Source organism: Streptopelia decaocto, assembly GCF_964273445.1.
Source record: "Streptopelia decaocto genome assembly, chromosome: 7".
Lineage (NCBI taxonomy): Eukaryota > Metazoa > Chordata > Aves > Columbiformes > Columbidae > Streptopelia > Streptopelia decaocto.
Genome location: NC_138661.1, coordinates 64,909,171 through 64,932,714, shown reverse-complemented (window position 1 = coordinate 64,932,714; position 23,544 = coordinate 64,909,171). Strand labels below are relative to the sequence as shown.

The 23,544-nt window shown below is 39.9% G+C and overlaps 1 protein-coding gene across 9 annotated transcripts in view; it reads left to right on the top strand.

The window, feature by feature from the left end:
* Nucleotides 1-23,544, top strand: part of NAV2 (neuron navigator 2) — a 210,849-nt gene that overhangs the window by 36,353 nt on the left and 150,952 nt on the right. For 8 of the 9 annotated variants that reach the window (XM_082058912.1, XM_082058913.1, XM_082058911.1 and 5 more), the window contains exons 2-3: nucleotides 18,769-18,886; nucleotides 23,119-23,171. In XM_082058912.1, the coding sequence (XP_081915038.1) occupies nucleotides 18,769-18,886; nucleotides 23,119-23,171 (171 nt within the window). Of the gene's footprint in view, nucleotides 1-11,021; nucleotides 11,128-18,768; nucleotides 18,887-23,118; nucleotides 23,172-23,544 lie in introns of those variants that run through there. The other variant, XM_082058916.1, reaches the window with a different exon arrangement.

Here is a 23,544-nt window from a genome sequence, read left to right as displayed (position 1 = left end):
CTTCATGGAAGGCTGCCCCAAAATTTTCCTCCACACTCATCTCCTTTGAGATACCCATAGCTTGTTCATACCCATTTTGGGGGGTTTTGCCAACATGTCTGTTAGCAGTTCTGTTCCTAGACAAAGAACATCTTACTCTGTGAAGTTTAAATAAAACAAATTCTAGAGTTTCCTTTTGCAAGACAGTTTCTTAATTGCCCAAGTCCTTTTCTGTACCATTTCTAGTCCGAATTCCTCCTCCTTCAACACAGGTGTTAAGAACCATATGAGATTTTTCAGCTGAAATCTTATCAGAATATTGTGCAAGGTCTTTAATATGATTAATTTTCGTTAAAATGTTACATGTTTGTAACTATTCAGTTTCTCAACCAACCACTACTTGCACTTTTTATTATCAGATAGTTCATGATTAGGGTCATTATGGTGAGGCCAGGACTGCTCTGATGTTTTCTGTGCTGCCTTTTCTGTCTGAAAAGACTTCAAATATTCACCATTCCCTTCCGATATGCTTGTTTATTGTCATAATGGATCTGCCTTTTCATTTTGAAATGTACACATTTATGTTTTGTTTGACAAACATAAATCCCTTATAGATTATCTGGACAGTTACTAGATTTTATTATAATGATCCTAATCTTGTTGTCTAAGGAAAATGACCTTGCATAACGTCGGTTAAATATTTCTTGAGGGTAATTACTGCGAAGGTGAAGGAGGAAAGATGGTTTTGGTGCGGAAGGGCATTGTACTTCAAAGAGGCTTCTGAACTAAGTAGTTGTGTATCTTTTTTTCTCAATACCTTTTTAAAGGAAGTACTGGAGACCTTCAAGAGCATTCCTGAGTATCCCATTTCAATTAGTTGGGTGCATATTATTGTTCTAGCGTTTTATACCATCATGGCTACATTGCAATTTGCACAACACTCACCTGTGAAATAGTTGGGCATTATAAAGCAAATTGGTTTTTTGCTCTATGCTTCACCTGGCAGCCACTGAGAGATTTGTTAAACCCTTTCTATGGGCTGTTTCCTTTTTCAGAAGTATTTTTTGTGGAGTTTTTTGTTTGTTTGTTGTTGGTGGTTATTTTTATTTGTTTGGTTTGTTTTTAAACCAACCAAAATGCACATAAATAATTTGAGCTCAGAATTAGACTACCACTAGATTAAATACAAGGTATATGGAAAGAACAGTATTTTCTAAGACTTACCTACATTTTGGCTTGGTTTTGGTAGAGTGTTACCTTGTTCTCCTGAGCTCTGTGATGTGTGTTTTAGAATTTAGAAGGTGGAAATATTTGGGTTTTGATTTTGATTAAAGACATTCCAGTGGAAAATTTCCATTAGGAGAGGCTCCACAATATAGGATACCAGGTTTCTTAAGGATGGGATGACTGGGAAATTAATCTGTTCTGGTCTTCTGTAAAAACATATTATTTTCATGACTAAGTGTGGATTTAGGAGGCAATTTTTTTGCCTTTTGAAAAACATTATTTAAATCTTGAGATTGCCTGGGTTCATTTACTGAGATCCCAGCCGTGTTGTGTGAGGTGCTACTGAAATGTGAAGTGGCAGCTCTTGCCCTGGAGGTGTGTAGTATAAATATGTCTAAGAAGTCTTATCTAAATAAGACAGACAAGGGGTGGGAGGGGTGACAGACCTATAGAGAAGAGATTTACTCAGGGCTGAAAACTTTATTTTTAAGGAATAAAAAGAGGAATTACGCCTGCCATTCTGGGCACCTTAGTCTCATGCAGATATGGTTCTTTTTCTGTCGTGTCAACAACCTGTGTTTAAAATATTGAAAATATTGCTGGGTTGGCTTTTTCCTTTGTTGAGAGAGAATGAGTCTATGTAATTAGGTACCGTGCCACCACATCAACGTCTCCTTGTCCCCAGATCACCTGTCATTAACTGATTAACAGCACTGAACGGCCTTTTCTGTCAGGAGAGGAAGCCACTAGGCTTCTTACTTTCTTTAATGCATTTATATTGCATGGAATTCGATTTTTCCTGCTCTGAAGTCATCAGTTGCTGGGCTCAGTCCTGTTTCCACTGAGGTCCACAGCAGGGCAGGAGAACGTGTGGGCTCTTTGGGACGTGTATGTTGACGTGGGTGTTGGTGGGACCATCCAAAATCAGTGGCCACTTCAACATTAGAAGATCTGTTTAAGATGGTACCTTCAGTCTTTGTTTCTTAGACGTGTATATGAATAATCTATAATGTTTTGAAGACTGGAATTAATGAGGGGATAGCACCATACCACTGTACATGTCACTCATTTTCTCATTGAGGGAACCGACCTGACCTGATGATGCGGACAGGAAATTTAATACAGACTTGAGTGGGTGCTTGGGAAGCCTTCCTGTAAGATTAGACATTTTGTACATAAATAGAAGTACACAGAAATATACTGCGGGTCACTTTGAGCTGAAAATAAAATGCTCAGTAAATTGAGTTTGTACTGAGAGGTAAAACAGTACCTTGAATCCAAACTGCATAAAAGCAATAGCTTATTTTTTATGATGATGCTTAATATTAGCCTTACTGTCCATTTTCAAGTATTTTTTTTTGTTTTGTAAGATAAAGATCCTTTAATGTAATTTTAAAGGTAGATTGATTAGAGGACAGAGGATTGGCTACATGTGTTTAACAACAATGTGAACGGGGCCATGTGTTGGGTTCAATTTGGTGTCAGCTGTTCATTGCTGATCTTTGACTGGTTAATTTAATGTTCTCTGACATTTGCTCAACAACCTTTTATTTTTTTTCTCTATCTGAAAAGTGATTGCCAATTAATTGACTAATTAGAGAATAAGAAAGTCTGGAGGCAGCACAAAGCAGAGTGCAATACTTCTGGGGGCCCGTGGATCATTTGCTAAATATTGGAAAGGAGAGGGAAATTTTTAACCTCATGTAGAAGTTATAGGTTTATTACTTTGTTAGACATCTGCTTTACTGGTTAGACACAACTGATGCTAATTGTGTTTAATCCTTCCGTGGGGGTGGAGGTCGGTCCTGGGGCTGGTAAGTGCTTTCATGAGGTCTGCCGGTCTTAGCTGTGCCCGTGGAAAAATCAGTCTGCTAATCTGATCTTTGGGTTATTTGCTTTTTGAGACGAGCATCTGCAGAGAGTTTGGAAAATTAAATGTCAGCAACGTGACGCAGGTGTCCCTGAAGCGTTTGCAAAGCCCTCCCTTACCGTCCCCATCCCTTACCCGAGCATTGTCACCTCGTAGTTTATAAAGAGAAAATGTAAAGGATCACACAAACGTTAAAAACACTACCAAGATGTCATGTAGATAGTCAGAATAATTTACTGTGCTATTTGCTACTAGTTATACTAAAAAAGGAAGAATTGATAATGTAGAAATACAGAAACAAGTGTGCTAAATGCAGTTACATCATTTGTAAATGTTTCACTCAGAATTGTATTGCTAAGAGCTTATTTTCTGCATTGTTGGTTTGCAAAACTCTGGGCAAATGTCAGCAGAAAAAACTGCAGGCGCAAACAACTTCTCCTGTGGGCCACGGCTTGGCTTTGCGAGCTGATGAGTTGGTGATGGATTCAATCCGATTTAGGGTACCAAACATCAGCATTATTCCATACCATGTTTTATACCACATACATACTTGGGTTTTTTAATTTTCCAGCTGTGATCTCAACATCTAAGATGGCTTGATTTTAAACTAAGCCCAATTCTTACCAGTTTTTGCCAAAGCTAGTTCTTACTCAATAATTATTTCTTAGGTCACCTGTGGTGTAGCAGCAGTAAATTTTTGCCTTTTGCACTAATAAAATGAGGTTTGAGGACTTAATGGTACATGCCAAAGCATCCATCCATCCTTCAAAAAACCCTCTAGAAACTTCTGAACCATAGTAAAACAATCTGTATCTTTTCTAGGTGCTACCGTACCAGCTTATCGATATTCTTTACAGTGTGCACTGGGAAAAGTTCCTGCTAGTTCTGCATGCTCTTCAGAACCATCTCTGCATGACTCCCCTGAATATGTGAAGTTAATATATTAATATATTAAGTCAAACGTGAACATATTCTCTAAGTGGAGAAAAACAGCCCTTCAGGGCTAGTGGTTGGCATGGACATAATCACTGCAAATGAGCTCTTCATTGTGCCTTTTCAATCAGAATGGCAAAGGGTAATTTTCCTGGTCAATCTGCAGAAGACAAGACTTTCACCCAGTATTAGAACCTCTGGTGAGCATGAAGTTGTGCTTCAGCTGCTCCTGGTTGTCCGGCACTAAACTGAAAGGACGGAGAAATTTTCATGAAATTTTGAGAGCATTTAACAGAAAACCTGTCTTGATTTGCTGCTTTACATTTTAAACTGAATTCTTGTTAAAGCTGGTAAGATGTTGATGCATTTTGAGTTACTGATTGTTTTTTCATGGCTGTAGTCACTTCATGATGACCTCATGCCCTGAAGCTTCAATATTCCTTATAATGTAGAAGTTTGGCCAATCTATTTTTCAAGGCATTACATAAAAGAAATCAATGAGAATGCTGTTGAATTTAGTTGCTTCTCCCATTTTAAAAATGAGATTGCGTTCTGATTACTTACAGTTTCTTCTATACTCTTCGGGTCTCTTAGTGCTGGGGCCAGAGTGGATGAGCTGAAACTAATTTCTGTAAGGATCCGTTTTTCTCAACTCTAAATATAAATCTGCCCTGTGCAGCAAAGCAGCTGCTGCCTTTGTCAGCTCTGATATAGCTCAGTACGATTTTTTTTTCTCTTTATTGGTCTTTGTGTCAGAATCTGATAGGGACAAGCATGTGCTCCTTTAGCGCTTGCCTACAAATGTCACTCACCTCGGTGCGGTCCTTAAAACGATGTCCATGGCCCAGCTGAAGCAGCCAGATTCTCACAGGGCGTCACCAGTTTATATTTGAAATGCCTTTGTCATTTTGCTGAGGCCGCTGGACGTGTTATAGCGGTAAATACAATCAGGAGGGAAAGGATAATGCTGGGTGGTCCTGCTCTTCGGGAATCCAACAGGAGAAAAACCTGCAAGAGACCTCTGAGAAATTATTTGTAGAGGTAAAAAATGGATCACCCGTTTGACCCTAGTGATTAAGAGACTGCACAAACAAAATCAGCAACAGAAGTACCGCCGAAGCTGTTAGAAACGCTGCCAAAATGACAGTACTGGGGAGTTCTGTAGTGGAATTGCCCCTATTTAAAAAAAAAAAAAAAAAAACAAAACAAAACTCAATGAGCTGCCTTTTTCTTTTACGTTGTTTAATAGTAATTTTAGATTTCATTCACAACTCAACCGTCTGCCTGTGGTTTGATTCATTTGCTACAGTTCCAAGTTTTAGACAATGCACTTAGCCTGCCTTTGAAAACAAATGGCCTGTAACCTAAAATATCTATATATTTCGGCTTGTTTCTAAAGCTTCAAGATTGTGTAGATTGAACTGTAGTTGCCAAAGAATTGGAGCAAGTGGAGAAAGTAATGCTATAAATATTAGTCTTGTTCGAACAGGAAAATACAACAATTACTACCTAGAGTTGGTATCTTTTGTGCTTAATTCTGGAATTAAGATTTTAGGATATGTCTATGCCTAGACCTTTTTATTTTGGACTAGCAGCACGTTCTTTGTTCTGCATTCCTCCAACCCTTGCTCCAGGCAAAAACAAACTGATTTTGCTGATGTCCATAAGCCTTGTTTCTGTGCCGCAGGCTCTGTCCTCCCAAATGATCACCAGTAAATTGCTCTGATTTTTATCTGCAGCTAAGCCAGTATTCTTATCTGACGTTAATTTAAACCGTACTCAGTTTCATACATAAATGTGCTTTCACCTACATCCTGTGCTGAAAATTTGACCAGAATATATCATGGATCAAAATGAACGTTCTTGTCTGAAGGGTTTTTGATGAAGCTCCTTGCTGCTGTATAACTGTTAGAAGAGTATTAATAATAACAATATTTACACTGTCCACATTTTTAAAGTTATGTATCAACAGAGAGGATAAGGAGGTAAAATAATCAAGTCCTAGCCTGGTGGGTCGTCCTGTTGAAGACTTAGCAATTCCCATTAAATATCTTTTTGTTAAAACCCTTTGTGCTGAAAATAGATGAAATCTACAATGGATCTGCCTCGTAACTACTCATTAAGGACTGTACTATATATATTTCTGAATAAAGCTTCAGAACAAGTGGAAGGTGCAGAATGCCTTTCAGTGGCCACCAGTTGTGCAAGGAGGTGCCTGAGCCTCCTACGCTTGTGGGAATTATGCTTTCATTTCTTGATCAGCCATGAAATATTATTTTAAATTATTAATCTCCAGCTTGCTATAAATTTCCCTTCACTGGATTTTTCTTTTTCCTTTTGTAGAAGGTTTTGGTGGGCGTTCAATATCAGGAATTGTAGTAAAACCCTACAGCGCTGATTTTAATCGCCGGATCAATGAACGCGTAGGCTGGTGTCACTTTAATGACCCTCCCTAATTAGGAGCAGAGGATTTGCCATCGCAGTTGGGTCTGATGAGTTCATGGGTCTGGCCCCATCTCATCCCCAATAACTCACAAGGTCAGCGGGGAATGAAGAAACTGAATTTTCCTCTTATATCAAGAAGAGAATCCTTCTTCACCCCAAAGGCAGTGAATTGGTGACTGGGGTCTTGTGCAACATATTCATAAATGGCATTTAGGGATAAAAATACTTGTCCTTTTATATAGCCATAAACTCTAATTATGTACAGACTAGCAGTTTCCTGTTAGGAGGGGTATTTCTTAAATTCCTCATGAATACACAAATACATTTGACTGAAAATGTCTCTTTTTGTGACACAGACTGTAGTGGAGAAAGGGGATCTCAGGAGTTTTCACTATAACATATGTACTTAGTAATTTTTTCCTGTATTCCCTCAGTTTGCATCCTCAATGAGGACATTGCTCTTCTGAGTTTGATCTGGTGCCGAATGTGCGGCTTTAACCCCTACCAGTTGTCTTCTAACTATATAATGGGCATATAGATCACTATATAGAGAGCACTCCGAACGCTTTAAATGGAAGCAGGAGGAACTAAGCTGGGTCAGCATAGACAATTTAATTTAGAAAGTTATCAGTCAGTAGAAGATTCAGTTAGATTCGTATCTGTGAAACAGATGGCCAACTGCAAAATGATTATGTTAGGTTTGTTATGTTTGTGGAAATTAATTCAGCAGGGTTTTTTTGCTTTTGTTTTGTATAATTTGGTAATGACGTAGCAGGAAAAATTTATGGAGACCACCTTAATCTTTTGTATAAAAAGATGGCCAAACCCTGGTGATCCCTCGATATGCAGAAAGCTTTTTGCTGTAGCCTGATTTATAGGATATGTGGCAACGTAATAAATGATATAACAATGACATAACAAAAATGGAAATGCTGCCACCTATGGATAAACAGTTATTAGTATTTTCAAATGCAAGAATTTCATCTCAAGATCTCATTAGCAAAGTATTTAGGGCCAGACACCTTTGTGGGCTGTGTCCCCTCATCTGTGTGTTAATGCAAATATATATGTATATATTCCTTCTTCTGTATTCAAAAGTGAGGATCAGGTTTTTTTTAATGCTGGAAATTTAGCACTTTTTTGGGTTTTTTTAAAGTATCTGCAGTTTTCTGAAAATTTAGTTGTTTATTTTGATGGGTAAGTGGAAGTTGAGTGCCTGTGATAATGTGGCTCTAACTGGGATGCTGAACCCTTCTGAGATTCTTAATCTTTTCATGTGTCTTTAGGATTGAGTCTTTGCCACACAAATTAATGCTCAGCTGTCACAGAGCATTTTTCACTATCTTAAAAATGCAGCTTAAAATAAAAATAGGTCTTTCAAAAGTAGGTCATACCCAAGATTTGTCTAGCCAACTGTCCCACTTCTGACAGTGCCCAAGAGCAGGAGGAGCATTAGAAGAGCGTCAGAAATAGGAACATGAGTAGAAGATACAAAAACTTTTTAGAAAGGTAATTGTCCCCTTCTCATCCTCTTGCTCTTACCATGAATCTTTAGAAATAACAGAATTAATATGTGATTCTCTAACGACCACCTTCAGTCAGGCTTCCTGTTCAGAAGAGCTAAATGTGTGTGAAGTAATTGAGACTTGAGTAAGTGCTTGAAGTGAGCGTGTCGTCAAGTGCTTCCCCAAGTTTGGGTCTTGCTTCCTCCTCCTTTTGTTCCTTCCATCTCCAGATTTTGCATTCATCTTGCTTGGCAGATCTAGTGATGAATAGGCTGTTGGCCTTGCTAATCAGCTGCACTGACTTTTCATCCATGGCTCGGTTATATCTTGCTTTATGTCCTTCCAAGTGTTGGAGAGCACTACCCCTTGCCAGCTTTTGGCAACTGCAGAAGCTCTGCCTTTTGTGAAAAATCTTGGACACTGAACTAAGTTACATTTTATGGAGTGGTAAGGGTAGTGCAGATGATTGATGGTTTTTTGAGTAGCATTGGACATCCCGCTCACGGGAGCAGAGGATGGTTTGCTGGTGACTTCACAGTGTTGGTATGGACTGAACCTGCCCAGCCCCTGGTTTTGAAAACTCCATTTTTTCAATTAAGCACCAAGCAGACTCAAAAGGGATTTCTGTCTTGTCTTTCTTGGCTAAAAGAGATCTAGGATTTGGTCTCTTGGGCAAGACAAATTCCCTTATTCCCTCAGCAAATTGTCTTTGTTAAAAATTAAGAAAAGCCTTTGCAATGTTTCTGGCCTCACTATTTGGATTTTGTCTTCACACGTCACTAGGAGTTGAAATGGTTTCGAGTCCTGTGCCTTTGAGACCAACTTTCATTTGGAGTTGCTTCACAACTGTGAACGTTGTTTTGGTGAATTAATCCTCTAAGCAATCAAGGGAAAATGAAATAGAGGAATGAGTTTGTGCTTCAGATGCTACATGGCAAGTCAGGTTTCATTTCCAGCCCTCTGCAGATTGTTATTGTCTCTTGGAGTCTTTTCCTTAGCCTTTTTCTCCGAGTACAATAGAGCACTGACAGTTCTGATCCCGCACACAGCCGTGGCGCTCTGCCCAGAGGAGATGATACTGAAGCCATGCAGATTTGTAACCCCAGGTGAAAAATACCCATGAAGTTATAGCAGCTGTTTGGAACAGTCTGTCACACCTTTTCCAAAAAGAGAAAATGAGTCTGTCTTAATTAGAAAAGTTTAGAAGACTTATTTGCTGTCAAAGGCCACGTGTGCCAAAATCACATTGAGTTTTGGGAACTAACCACGTTGAGTATTGGATGCTTATAGCAGAAGGGTTTATTTAAGACTGTGGCATTCTCTCTTCCTTCTTCAATTGTCAGAGTTTTTTGGGGGAATATGGGCAACAGAGCTGGTGAAGGGTCTAAAGAACAAGTCTTATGAGGAATGGCTGAGAGACCTGGAGAACAGGAGCTGAGGGGAGAGCTTCTCACTCTTTACAACTACCTGAAAGGAGGTTGGAGCATGGAGGGTGTTGGTCTCTTCTCCCAAGTAGCAAGTGATAGGACAAGAGGAAATGGCCTCAAGTTGTGCCAGGGGAGGTTTAGATTGGATATTAGGGAAAATTTCTTCACTGAAAGGGTTGTTGGATATTGGAACAGGCTGCCGGGGGAAGTGGTAGAGTCACCATCCCTGGAGGGATTTAAAAGACACAGAGATGAGGCTCTTAGGGACACAGTTTAGTACCAGAGTTAGCTTATGATTGGATTGTATGATCTTGAAGGTCTCTTCCAAACAAAATATTTCTGTGGTTCTAAACCTCCCCCCTTCTCATGAAATGCGTTTCTTCTCTTTGCATGAACAGAGTTGTTGCTCATAGCAAAGTCAAGCGTTCCGGGGCACATCAGAGCTGCAGCACTTGGTGCTGTGTAGGTGGAGCAGCCACTCTGTGTCCTGGATAGTCACAGGTTATTATGTTCTCTTCAAACTCCATCAAAGCCCCGTTCATCCCCCACGTCCCCAAAACAAACGCGCGCCCTGGCCAGCGGTGCGTGGGCTTTGCTGGAGGGCAGAGCTGGTGTGGAGCCGCGGTGGCGACCAAATTATTTACTTTTCGTGGGGCAGTTAAAAGACCCGTATAGATTTTACTCTGGCAGAAGTGAGGCCTTTGAAAAATAAACAGTGAAAATGTCAGACATCTGTCTTTCAACTTGGCAAGAGGGGAGGTGAAGCAGTCATTGCTTCTCACCTTGGCAACACTGGCAACGTTATTTTTTTAATATTAAAAATTTAAGCAAAGCAGCTTACAGGGGCTGATTCTCTATATTTTTAAGGAATGCCAGTGACATGGTCAGACCGACCATGGGATTTGGGGTGACTTGCATGTGTTGGGGTCCTGCCCTTGTTCCAGGTCTTGCTCAGGACAATGGGCAGGTTGTGCAGGTGTCCACTTGAGGTCTAATTCAGCCTTATACTTTTTAGCTTGCATTTGTAACAGATGCAGCCTTCAAAGTTTTGACCAATGTTGTGGAACCTTCCAATTTTGAAAAAAAGGATATTTGGGGATTTTTGTTTGGCCTGTTACAAAAACATGGGCAGCATGCAAAATCTTGGGTTTCTGTTCAGATTTTCAGATTTCCACAGGCGTTGGGAGCATTTAGATGGACAGGAGCGTCCCTATAGTGGGTAGAAAGTCTTCCAATTCTGTTAACAAACAAACAAACAAAAACAAACAAAAAAAACCACAACCAAACCAATATTTTCAGTGATTTTCTTCTCGTGCCTACAGTATCTGACAGAAAAGACCTACCGAACTTTATGCTGCAAATAGCTTTGTTCTTTCAGGCTGTATATAAAATACATTGATCCTGTTTGATGTCAAACATGGCAACTCTGTGTTGCAGATGTTAATTGGTGAGAGAAGAGAGCAGTGGGGGTGTAAGGGAAGCGCTGCAGGAGGGGTGGGAGTTTTTAAATGCGACAGTGTAGGAAATCTGAGCTACATGCACGCGTGACTTCAGCTAAAATTAACCGTCCAGGCTTTGCATGCCGGCATATATATCATGATTTAACTGTAGACCCCTTGAGAAGGACGAGCAAGCTGGACTCGAGCAGTATATATTCATGTTAAATATGCCCATAAGTAGTACGGCCTTTCAGATCCCTGCTCGCGGGAGAAGTAAATTTTCCTGTGACCATTATAAAACAGTAAGCAGCTCTTGGCTCCTTGATAATGGCTGTCGAACAGGAACTAACTTCAGCCTCAGAAGTGATGTTTTTATTCCCCTCTTCCCCTTTCTTCTGCAGCTTCTTAAGATTTTCTGTGGTTTCTCTTCGGAGTAGGAATGTATCACCTTTCAGATAAGCCCTTTTCTGTTGCTATTTGTGTGTGGTAGTAGGTATAAATGGGTTTATTTCATGTCTGAGAACTGTGATATTTGAAAGCAGCTTGGTGCGCGCGGTAGGCGACTTTTTAGAAAACGCTGAAAAAATTAGTACATTTGCTTCTCTTGTTCTCTGAGGTCAATTATATTTTGCTGGCGTGAGATCAAATCAGTTGATTCACCGTGGCCAAGTACGGCTTGGAATGGGCTTTGCTGATCGGCTCAGCAAACTAAACTCTATTTCTCTTTTGGATAGGCAAAGGAAATGGTGCAGGTGTGAATGTAATCTCATTTCTATTCAGGATTTAAAATGTTTTGCAAGGGGGAATGAGAGGGTGGCCACCTGCTTGGCGCGGTGTGTGGTTCCAGCTTGAGGGGGATTTGTATATGGTAAAAGTGTATAATGGGAGCATTGAGAGCAGAGCGTGCCGGATACCGCTACAATTACTGGCCTCGTTTCACCTTCTAGCTGGTCTGTAGGAAAATGTTGCTTTGATATGAAATGTAGAGGCAGTAATGGGGTTCAGAAATTGTGCAAGTGGGGGGGAAGAAAGAAGAAAACATCTCTATTCTCCTCTTTATATTAACTGTAGTAAAATATTCAGTAGGTTAAGAGTAACTAAGGCGCTGGGTAGGGAATTTAAAGCGTATTACTTGTTTAGCATCCACCAGAGGTTTGTTTTACACAATCTCAGAGGCAGCAGTTCAAGGCTCTGTTACTGGAAGGGCTTGCAGGCTGTGAAAATGTACACATATGCTTGGCTGTGTGTGCTGTGAGTCAGCCCATCGCCTTTGAATGGTGGTCATCTGCATGAGAATAGCTCTCCCCAATCGAGAATAAGGCTTTAAAGAGAGAGAAATGAATAGTCCCAGTGGCCTTTGTTTAAATTACCCATTTCTCAGTTTAATTTCCAAAGGGTAGTTAATGTACGTAAGTGTCCAGTAAAATGTAATATACAGCGGAATGCCTCCCACCAGCTGACTAATAATTTAATGCTGTTCCAACAGACATTTGCACATGTGAGTAGATTAAATAATTTTCTTTAGTTCCACTTAATAAATGGTAAAAAACCATAGTTGCCTCTGTTTCCACAGAGGAGTGGAAACTAAGACCTCAGTTTGTTACAGCCAATACTTGAGGATACTTGGGAAGTTCTAGCACTTTAGATAATTGGTGGCATTTTACTGGTATCATATTAGATACTAATTAGTAGCTAATTATTGTGACAACTATTTTTAGGGGTTCGCAAACGTATGGGTTCCTTTCAGGAGGGTCCTTTTACCATCTCACCTGCCTCTCAGGAGGAGTCCACCTGCAATCCAGCCCATCACCACCTCAAACTTGGAGTTTCTGGTGGTTTCCTCCCTTCTTGCAAGTAGGATGGAGTAAACAAGTCCCCAGGCTCCATCCTCACTTCCAAAGTGCTACCAGCGTCTCTGAGCTCAAAGGAGACAGACCCAGCCTAAGGCTGATGTGTCCAACCTGGCTTAACTGTTCCCTGCCTGCCCATGTCCACCTCTCCCTCTGAGCTGGGAATCACTGGGGACTCGGGGGCATCCCTGAGGACAGGGTATTTTTATTTTTGCTTCATATTCTACTCCCTACATACCTTAAGCAATGTTCTTAAAGAAAATGAGCAGACAGAGGTCTTTCCTCTAAGTCCACTAATACATTTTATTTAATATGGAGAAATGTGACCGTATGTTATATGGTATTTGTGCCCTGCGTTTTGGGTTTTTTTCTTCTTGCAAGGGCTTACATTGAGAAAACAACCCAGTCTTGGATACCAGCTTGAAGCTTCACTTGTTCTAAGAAAGTCCTTTCATTGGGATTTTTGTCCTGGTACAGATGTACAGATACAGGATCCCTGCAGGATTTAGGAAGCGCATGGGGGCAAATAAGGCCACAATTTATAAGAAAACTCTGATAAAAGGTCTGTGACAAATGCTGTTAAAATTGATGTTTTAGTATTTTCTTTTTACCATGTGCTTCTTAGTTGTCCTTTTGCCAGTAACTCAGCAAAACGTCACCCGTATTATTGTCGGGGCCATCATCTCTATGCGCTCTCAAAATAGCTGTTATCACCAGGGTGCTCCCTTGGAGCCAGAGATGCTTCCGAGTTGTTCAGCCAAGCCTTTGGCTTTAGCTGTTTACCTCCGGGCTTTGCAGCGTGATATCTGTTAATTAGATCATTATATTGGAGTGCAGCATGGACCGGCATGAGGCTGCAATTAATGTTAGCAGTCAAAAATCGTGATTTCGTGGATCCGCATGTGTAAATCCCGTTATGTCGGGTAGCAGTGAGTATCTGATGGGCTCTTCTCCCCCCGTATAGCACTGTGACAACTGCAGGCATTCCCATTAGGATCATTTCAATAATTTGTGTCTATTTTTAGGTTTCGGGGGTTTTTTGCCCCCGTGAACTTCAGTAGGCAGCGTGGTCAGCGGCAACACAGGCTTTGCATTGTACTGGGTGTTCTGGTGGAGTTCGTCGGTGTGACTAACCCTTGCTATTAAATGATGAAAAAAGCCTCGTTCTGCTCTAATTATACTACGTGATGTCAAAAAGATGCTCTTCAGCTGTTGCCACATCCACGAGAGCCTGATTCATGATAATTATTGGAAGAAAACAATCAGAGTGTGATTAGTTAGTAACCGGTGGTGAGGGAGGGAAAGAAAGGCTTGGAAATATACTCGGGCATTTATTGTAATGAGAATTTTTCTGTGGAAATGAGGGGTAAGGAAGGAGTTCAGGCATATTTTCTACTTGCATAAAAGAGGGGAATTCTTTTTTGAGTAGTTTTGTGTGAACCCTTTCCATAATGAGCATATTTTAAAATACTAATGGGGAGGCAAAAAACAGTGCATAGTTCTTGCATTCCCATTTGGATCTAAACTCTGTTTAAAGGAGACTCTGGAGTACATGATAATACCCAGAACCTTAACATTGCAGCTCCAGGGATGTGATGGGTCTCCTCTATGATCTCTAAAGGCTCCACATGGATTCATTGCTCTCCTGAGTCTTTTCAGACCCTGTTCCCTGGGTTCAACTGTGGGAGCAGAGGAACATAGTCCTATAGATACCGTGTTTGGCCCTGTCCACCAGCAGATCAAGCAGAACCTGCCCATCGGCATCTCTGAGCACCCAGGTACCGGCCTGTTGCCTCCAAAATGGGATCTGGAGAAAGGAACAACACAGTTTGAGATTCCAGCTTCAGACTGTTACGGCCAGCTAGGCGAGCTCTAGTTTATTTGGCTTTTTGGTTGATTTTCCCAAGGTTGAAAAGGCTGGATTACTTTTAAGCAAACAGAAGCTTTAGGCATTTTGCTGTTTGGCGCTCACTGTGTTCCCCAGCCCTCCCCAAGTCCTCAGTGGTGGTTGCGTGGTCTCGAAGAAAAAACCCCGTTCCGCAAAAGTCACTTTTTTTTGCTGATTCAATATTCAATACGGTGCTGGAGATTCAAATTGACAAGAAAGTGCCAAGTTTCCTAGCTAGAAAGTAAGACTTTTCGCTGCCCTTCAGACCTCTGTCTCTAGTCTAAAACGTGCTTTAAACAAGCAGGTGTAATGCGAAGGAAACGGGAGGGGGGAGAAACCCAGCTGAATTTCAAAATATGGTGTTCTTGCTGATTGAACGCTTACTGTTCTTTATAGACAACTTTCAAAAGCTTTAGATGTTTTTTTTCCTCAAAACCATGCTACTTTGTGCAATAGTGGTTTAGCCATGACTCATAACATGCTGAATGCTTCCAAAACCAATATTTACCTGTAATGCCCTTAATTCAATCCTGATAGAATCAGGCTTTACCTGGAACACTTAATTCAAACCTGATGGATTGAGTGGGGAGGGAAAGAGAGAAGGAAAAAGAAATCCCATTTGTTTTTAATTTGTTCCCAGATAACTGGACTCCTAAGACCGTAGACTACAGAGAAAAATAAGCTACTGGGCAGCTGAGTCCACCTTTAACAAAAGCCAGAACTTAGACCCGAGTTAAACATTAAACTGGCTGGTCTCAGGCACAAAGACCTGCTTATGGTGATAATGTCCAAATCACATTTTTCACTCGATTTTGTTAACTAAGATAACGAAGCTGCCTCCAATGATTTTTGTACTGTGTGAAATCACTGACAAGTTTTAGAAACCCATACCGGTATATATATGTTAATAATAAAGCGGTATCTCTTTGGTTGTGGTGGGTCAAATATTTCACATTGCAAGATTTTGTACTTTTAAGCTATTGACAGATTAGTTTATTTTCCTGTGAATATTCAAACACGTGGCTTTGTAACCTGCTTGCTGAATGTGCCCAAGGAACATTCAAAATTCATGTGCAGAGACAGACATGTATGAATGGAAAGTTTCTCAGCAGCGCTTTCCTAGTTCTTTTATTATTGTTTTCCCAATTATTTGCCTGTTTTTGAATATTTGAAAACACTATGTGCTTTGAAACATTTTTCGTGTGTCTAGAAATAGCAACCATTGTACACTTATATTTTTTTTCACACGTTTGTATGGAAAAGGAAAAGAAACATTAGGAATCGTGTTTGTGCAGTACATTACAAAGACTTGCAACAAACAGGTTTTGAAAACATCCTGGAACGTTTCCATAATTAGCTTAATATATGCCATAAAAATGAGCAGTGAGCATCAAGAGCTACTACGATATGCTTGGGTAATACCCCAGCCATTAGAATGCTTCAGAGTCACTTAAAAAGGCATATTATTCATATTGCAAAATAATGGGTTATGATAAAGTTTTTAAAAGAGAAGCACAGATTTATTTTATCTGTATTTTCCTGCAAAGGGCTTTCCTAATCAACTATTTGAATGAAATAAGCTACTCCACACCCTTAAATACCCCAGGAACAGATATGTTCTCCATAGTGGTATGCATTAGTGATGCATTTAATTGAATATTTTATAATGAGCACAAAAGCTCTGCGTGCAATTTGGATACCAAACACAGACCTTGACTTCAACACACCAAGTAGGACTTACAAGAAGCATTTGCCAACAGAGGGATTTTCTTTATGTGTTATTGGAGACAGTGAATCAGAGAGCGGGTATTTTGGGGGTGTTTCAAGTTGTCTCCTTGACCAGGAGGATTTGTGATGCAAATTAGGAATTTCTTTCACGCGGTTCTGTTTATTTGCAGGGTATGAATACAAAGTCTGGTGTTCCTGGGTGCAGCAGGGATTAGTGCAGTAGGAAACCGCTCTGAAATGTTGGGTTTGCAACGCCAGCCCTGCGTTCTCACAGTGGTTTGACTCAAAAATCAATCCCAACCAGCTCTCAAGGTCTTGCTGATGCTGTAATTTCAGGCTTTGCCAGGAGGGGTCTGCTCTGCCCGTTCTCTGCTCTTGGGATTTCCAAACTCCAGAGCTCATCCAAACATTTGCTGGATTGCGTGATGATTTGCATCGTGGAAATGATCCAGGCTGGAAATGATGCATCAAAGTATAATCTTATATTAGCTGAAAGTCCTCCTGCAATAAACTGGGACATTAATCACAGCCTTCCCATGAGAAAATACAGTTATTGTGTTTGATAAGTTGCTTGTCAGCTGAATGACAGTATCACTGTAGGGGTGTGTGGACCTTGGAAGTAGTTTCCAACCCCTTTCCTGATGTGTCTTGGAGACAAGCAAACTAGAGCCATGGGGCAGAAAAACAGGCGAAGTCCATTCCAGTTCCTTAAAGTAATTCGATCTTTACAAGCATCTTCCTGTTATGGAAAATGTTTTCTTGTAAAAGGAGTTGAGGAACACAGTGTTTGGTTTGTGCAAAGTGTGTGTGGGGGGTTTTCCCTTTTCTTCTTTTGTTGTGTTAGGAAAATCACTCATGTACTCAGCGTTTATTTCATTGAGATGTTTTTTCATTGAGATGTTTGCTCTGAAGGTGGAAGTAGAGGATAAATGTTGGAAAATGCAGCCATGTGTTTTAGATTTTGAGTGGTTTGTTCATTGCTGGTACCAGTAGCATATTACAGGTTTTAAAAAAAGCACGAATGAAGACTTTATAACTGAAATAACTCCAGTCAAAATATCTGTTCTTCGTTTTATCATATTAACACTGAATCGGCATGTGGAAGGGGAGCGTGAAATTACAGTCCTTGTATTATTTCCAGGTTCCCCTGTCCGGTGTGGCAAATATTTGACCGTAGACGTGGGAGTTGGCCTTTGACTCCTGTGAAAGAGAAGGACTTAAGTCTTGCATTTTCTATGTGATGCTGAAGATGCTTCTGAAATCAGTAGCCATGGCTATGCTTGGTCATGTTAGTTGATAAGTTAAAGGCTTTGTGTTGATACACGATGGTCTGGGGAGTTCCTGGGTGATTCACTGGGTTTCTGGGGAGTTAATACAGTTGTGCGGACATTTCCTTCCAGATCAGTGATTCCCCCGCTCATATGAGACAATTATCACCAGCATAATACTTTAATTAAAATAATAATAATAATAACCTAGTACATGGTGGTTTATAGAGACTGTGGACAATTGGCAAGGGTTATGCACATTGCATCTCCTCCTGCTTACTGATATTGGGATGAAGGTATTTGTAATATGCTAGAGATTCTTGAGAGTTGGGGTGAACCTTAATATTTGTCTGGGTATTTGAAAGATAAAATCCTGATTTTTAGTTGGTTTTACTTTACTTCTTTGGAATATAAACAGATCATATTAAAAAAGTCTTCCCTTGAATTTTGTCCTATATGAAGAACAAAAAATGTTATTTAATTCAGAAGCATAAATTCCTAGTCTAGTACTTTTCCTTCTTTTTGGTAACCTGGCATGAGAAAAGCAGTGCTTAATGCAAATGAAAGAGAGGTTTTGTCTGTTTTGTTAACTTAGTTCTCAAATAATATGTTTTAAAATAAATCCCAACAATTAGAAGTTTGTATGAGAGACTCAAACCAATTTAATAGGCCTATTTAATCTGTGAGCTGGAATTTATTAGAATTGGTAGATTTTTAAGACCTCTAAAGGCTTGTTGGGGAATATAACAAAGGAGTTTCCTCAAAATTATATTGCTATATGGCTAATATGTACCAGAAGTGGTTCTTGGAAAATAATTTTTAAAAATTCTCAATAACAGATAAAGAATGTCAGAAGAAAAATGTAAAGAAATACTTGGGTGTAAGTTGAAATCTCTTCTACATCCTCGTTACTGCTGTAGAATGTTAAGTTGACTGCCCGATGATCCATTCAAGCTGTAACACGTTCAGGAGTTTATTATCATCTTTTGTGAGCTTTGATGTCACATTTCTGAGTAGGAAAAGCCACATTATAGTAAACTGAATACTCAATCTGCACAATGCCTTGAATTTTAATGTTGTTGACTTCTTTCAAAGAGCAAATATGCAATGATCTTATATCAGCCTCTTGGATACTGAGAGAAACAAAGAACTGTCATTATTCAGGTTGATGTTATAACCAACAATTTCTTTTTGTTTATCTCCTAACAGATTTACACGGATTGGGCTAATCACTATCTAGCAAAGTCTGGTCACAAGAGATTGATAAAGGATCTACAGCAAGATGTGACCGATGGAGTCTTATTGGCTGAAATAATCCAGGTTGTAGGTGAGTGACTTTCTCTTTTTGTACCAGGCATTCACCGTCTCGCTCAGAAATTCACTGTCTTCTACATAAACACAGGGAGGAGCAAATCCATCCAACTGCATAAATTATGTAGATAATTTTCCTTCAGAGACTTGGCTGATTCATTTGATAAAGCCTGGTCTTAAAGCATAGTGGAAAAATACTTGATGTTGCTGATAAGCTTTCCTGACACAACAGCATCACTGCACGCAGCTGAATGTTAAAAATGCAGCCGATGAGGGGTATTTTTCTCCTAGGATGCTGTTAGCCTTCACTGTCTCTATTTCTGATACCTTCTGGGGATTGATCTGAACAAAATACACAGTACTGGCCTGCTGTGTTGAACCTTCTGCTCCAGGCAGCTTTGGAAAATCCACATCTGCAGCTAGGAAAGGAAATAAAAAATATACCCCTTTATTATAAGTATTTCATAATGAGTTTTCAGGTGAGAAAAATTATTTATCATTAGGACAACTCTCAAATATAGGCTAAGTTCTACAAAGCCTTTGGTTGCCTTTGTTTGCACTAATATTTTTAGATAATGAAGGTTCTAAACAACATTGTCCATTGTCCTCCCGTAAAACTACATATTTTATCGTGTTCCCTTGGGCCTGGATCCGTCATTAGTCCCTTCACAGGCTCATCCGTCTGGTCCTTGGGATGCCACAAAACACACGCACGGGCCAATGGAGATGGATGGGATGGGAAAACCTGCTAATGGGAATTAGGACAAGTATCGTTGGAAACAAACTGGCAGATCTGCGATGCAAATTAAGAAGACAGCACTGAAGTAACGAGACATCAGTGCATGCATATTTATGTGTTTGAGATGCTGTAAACGAGCTAGTTCCTTCGTTTAACGCATAAATCTGCAAGCCCTGGTTGAAATGGCGAGGCATGATGCCAGTGAATCACTGGAGCTGCACTGGAATCCGTCCAAAAAGATTTAGTCTCAACATACAGAGCAACATTATATCTCAGTAGCATTCTGCAGCCCCAGATGTATAAAAACAGGCCATAAATTGATTGTGTATGGACAGGTATTCACTATGGACTACGCTTCATCCTGTGTATGTTTCCTTTAATAGGGAAAATTTTTGGAATCCCAGCAAATTAGGCGTTGGCTTCTTTCATAAATACCTTGTTACCCTCATTAATGCCGTTGTAGAGAACTCCTGTGTGAGAACATGGGTGAGAATACCACCATCAAAATGGGAAGGTGGTTGTTCCAAGTATTTCAGTGTAGCTGTTTGAGTGTCGATTTGTGAAAACTCTATGAAATTCAAATTATTCCCTCTAAAACACACATCAATAATATTGCTTACTGTATTTTGCTTTGATTCTCCTTTGCATTTTTTTTAGCCATTCTATTTTACTTTGATTTACCTTTGTGTTTGTTTTTCTTTAGCCATTCTTAGAGTTGCCTTTTGGCTAATATTTAGGATTAGGTCTGCAAGCTTTCAAAAGTTGAAGTACAAGGTGAAGGATTTAACTTCCAGAGAATGTTTTCCATGTGAAACAAAGTTCACAGAATCCCAGAATGTCAGGGACTGGAAGGGACCTGGAAAGCTCATCCAGTGCAATCCCCCCATGGAGCAGGAACACCCAGATGAGGTTACACAGGAAGGTGTCCAAGCGGGTTTGAATGTCGGCAGAGAAGGAGACTCCACAACCCCCCTGGGCAGCCTGGGCCAGTGCTCTGGCACCCTCACCATGAAGAAGTTTCTTCTCATATTTAAGTGGAACATCCTGTGTTCCAGTTTGAACCCATTACCCCTTGTCCTATCATTGGTTATCACCGAGAAGAGCCTGGCTCCATCCTCCTGACACTCACTCTTTCCATACTGATCCCCAGGAATGAGTCCCCCCTCAGTCTCCTCTTCTCCAGCTCCAGAGCCCCAGCTCCCTCAGCCTTTCCTCACACGGGAGATGCTCCACTCCCTTCAGCATCTTTATTGCCCTGTGCTGGACTCTCTCCAGCAGTTCCCTGTCCTGCTGGAACTGAGGGGCCACAACTGGACACAAGTTCATATTTAAACATAACTCAGTTCAATCCTCCAAATTAACGGTGAAGGGAAAGTCATTTGTATCCGCTGCCTATAGCCTTAGACACGCTGCCTCTCCTTGTCACAAAGATGGTGACATCTTTCACACCTAGAAGCAGCTTTAACTGCAGCCTGCAAAATAACAGCCTTTTTTTTCTCTAACAAAGAAGACTATGTAGTAAGACACCTGCTATATGCAGTGCAGGAGAGGTTTTAAATGCAGCCATGAAGATCCTTCCTTCTTTTTTGTCGTGTGCTGGGAATATCTGGAGATTCTCCAAAGTCATCAAAAATGGATTCAGGTTTAATTATCAGTGACACAATTTTTCTTTTGTTTACCATCTGAGATTTACATCACAGATGTTGAATCTTGAAGTACTACTCCATAACCAAACCAGAAAAAGAATAAATGTGTTTCTGGTGATTTATTTATTTTTTTTTAAATGAAGACTTCATAAGAGTTAATGATTATAAAGAGACAGTGATCACAGTCCTTTCTGCTTCCCTTTCTTAAGTGAAATAGCTGCATATTTAGGAAAATAAAATTTTAAAATTATTAATAACTAGGTAGTACTTTTACCTTAGCATACAAACAAGGAGCAAAACTAAAAAGACATTAAACCAAACATCACTGCGTTTGATTTTAGGGGAGATAATCCTCAAACTTCAAAAACGCTGATGATAATATAGCAGTGTTATGGGGTGACAGGTTTTTTTTCTATTTTGAAGTCAGTTAAAATGTATTCATAGCATTCTGATTTATTTCAGTTTTAAATTTATGAGTCTACCAGAGAATGCACAATTAATATATGTCTTAGTAATGCCATATAAACATAGTAGCTATATTTAGCTTCTTGAATGCAGATATACCGGGGCTGTGTATGCTCTGAAATTGGGAGTATATCAAATTGTCGGTTGGTTCCCTGTGAAAATCTTCAATGTGCTAAAATTAAACTTTAACCCAGTTGAACAGGACTTTTCCTACTGATGCCTAGGATATTTTGTGGAGTATTTTAATTGATCAGTTACAACCAAAGTTAGATGGCATACAAAAGCTGTGGTTTTATAAACATGGATGCAAACAAGACATCTTACAGGTATATCTGACTATCCTGGGTAATGTGTGTTCCGATTGTAATTAATTGCATTGACTCAAGCAGAGTAGATCTTTGCTCTGAGTTTCAAAGTCATTCGTGATTACTCCAGGTAACTATTGCAATTCAAATTCATGCCGTGGCTTATCTCGGTACAGCTTTTGTCTGCTGTCATGAAAATTGTACTATTGCGTTTGCAGAGGAAGTTTACAGGTTTATGTTTCAAACCAGTATCTTGAGGTCAAGCCCAGCAGTACCATCCAGGGATAATTTTTTATCGTGTTTTGGGTGGGACATCACACAAAGGTTTCTTCTAATATTTGAGTGGCTGTTCAGTTAAAAGCTGCAGGTGACAATTCTGACGCAGGTGACGCAAATCTGTTCAACTCATCAAACGGGATGTGAACGCCAACTTTGGAAACCCAACTTTGATGATAAGTGGTTCTTCAGTCTAGCACACAAGTCGTTTCAGAGTCCAACACTGAAATGTGAAACTGAGCAAACTAAGACTCTAAGGCAAACATTTAACTTAATTATTGCACTTGAGACTTGAAAGATTGGAACTATTCTTTTTCTGGATGTTGCATTGCGAGTAAGCCATGGACAAGAAGCTTGGAAAGTAGTCTTGTGGTTTGTGCTTTAAGAAAAAAATAACAAAAGTAGTATCAGAGTAATTTTCCCATCTAAATTTTAAATATATATTCACTCTATAAGCAAATCAATTGATGTGCAACCATCTGTACGTACGTAGCGTTCACTTTTCCACCCCGCGGTGATTCAGTTTGCAGAGTTTAAATCTTGTCTGTAGTTCGAAGGAGTTACCCGTCACCGCACGAGATGTTGTGGGAGCAGTTGTTTCCTGCTCCCAGCTGTCTCGGGAGGCACAACCCACTAGAAAACTCCAGCTGCCTTTTTCTTTTGATGGGTCTCAGTGTTTCACACGTTCACTTTGACTGGACAGCTACAATCTGAAAGCCCTTTATTTAGCTAGCAGCAAGTGCTCTGGAAATAATTGCAATAGAAGTCCTTGGTATAGTTGTTTTGTTTTCTTCATTTTCTCCTTTTTGCCTTTCAGCAAATGAAAAGATTGAAGACATCAATGGCTGCCCAAAAAATAGGTCTCAAATGGTAAGTAGTAAAGTGGTTGGTTTGTGTGTTGAGTTGAGTATTGAGTGCGAGTGTGTGACTTCCATGTCTGAGACTTTTAATAACAAACTTTAATTAGTTTTTCACAGTAGTGACAGCAAAGGTATAATCTGAAGAATATTAATATTACAGTTCTTGCCCCATTGCACACCACAGTAATTGAATTAGGCCATGTCATTTATCACATACTTACAATCAATATTATTCTTACATTGGTATTTTATATTTCTGAAATATCCCATAGTAAACAGCAATATATAAAAATAAAATTTGCTTCCTCCATGTAGACGGTAGTATTGCAAAAGCAGCATTAGATATTTATTTCCAAGTTGGGTTAAAAGTTCATATGTCCCTT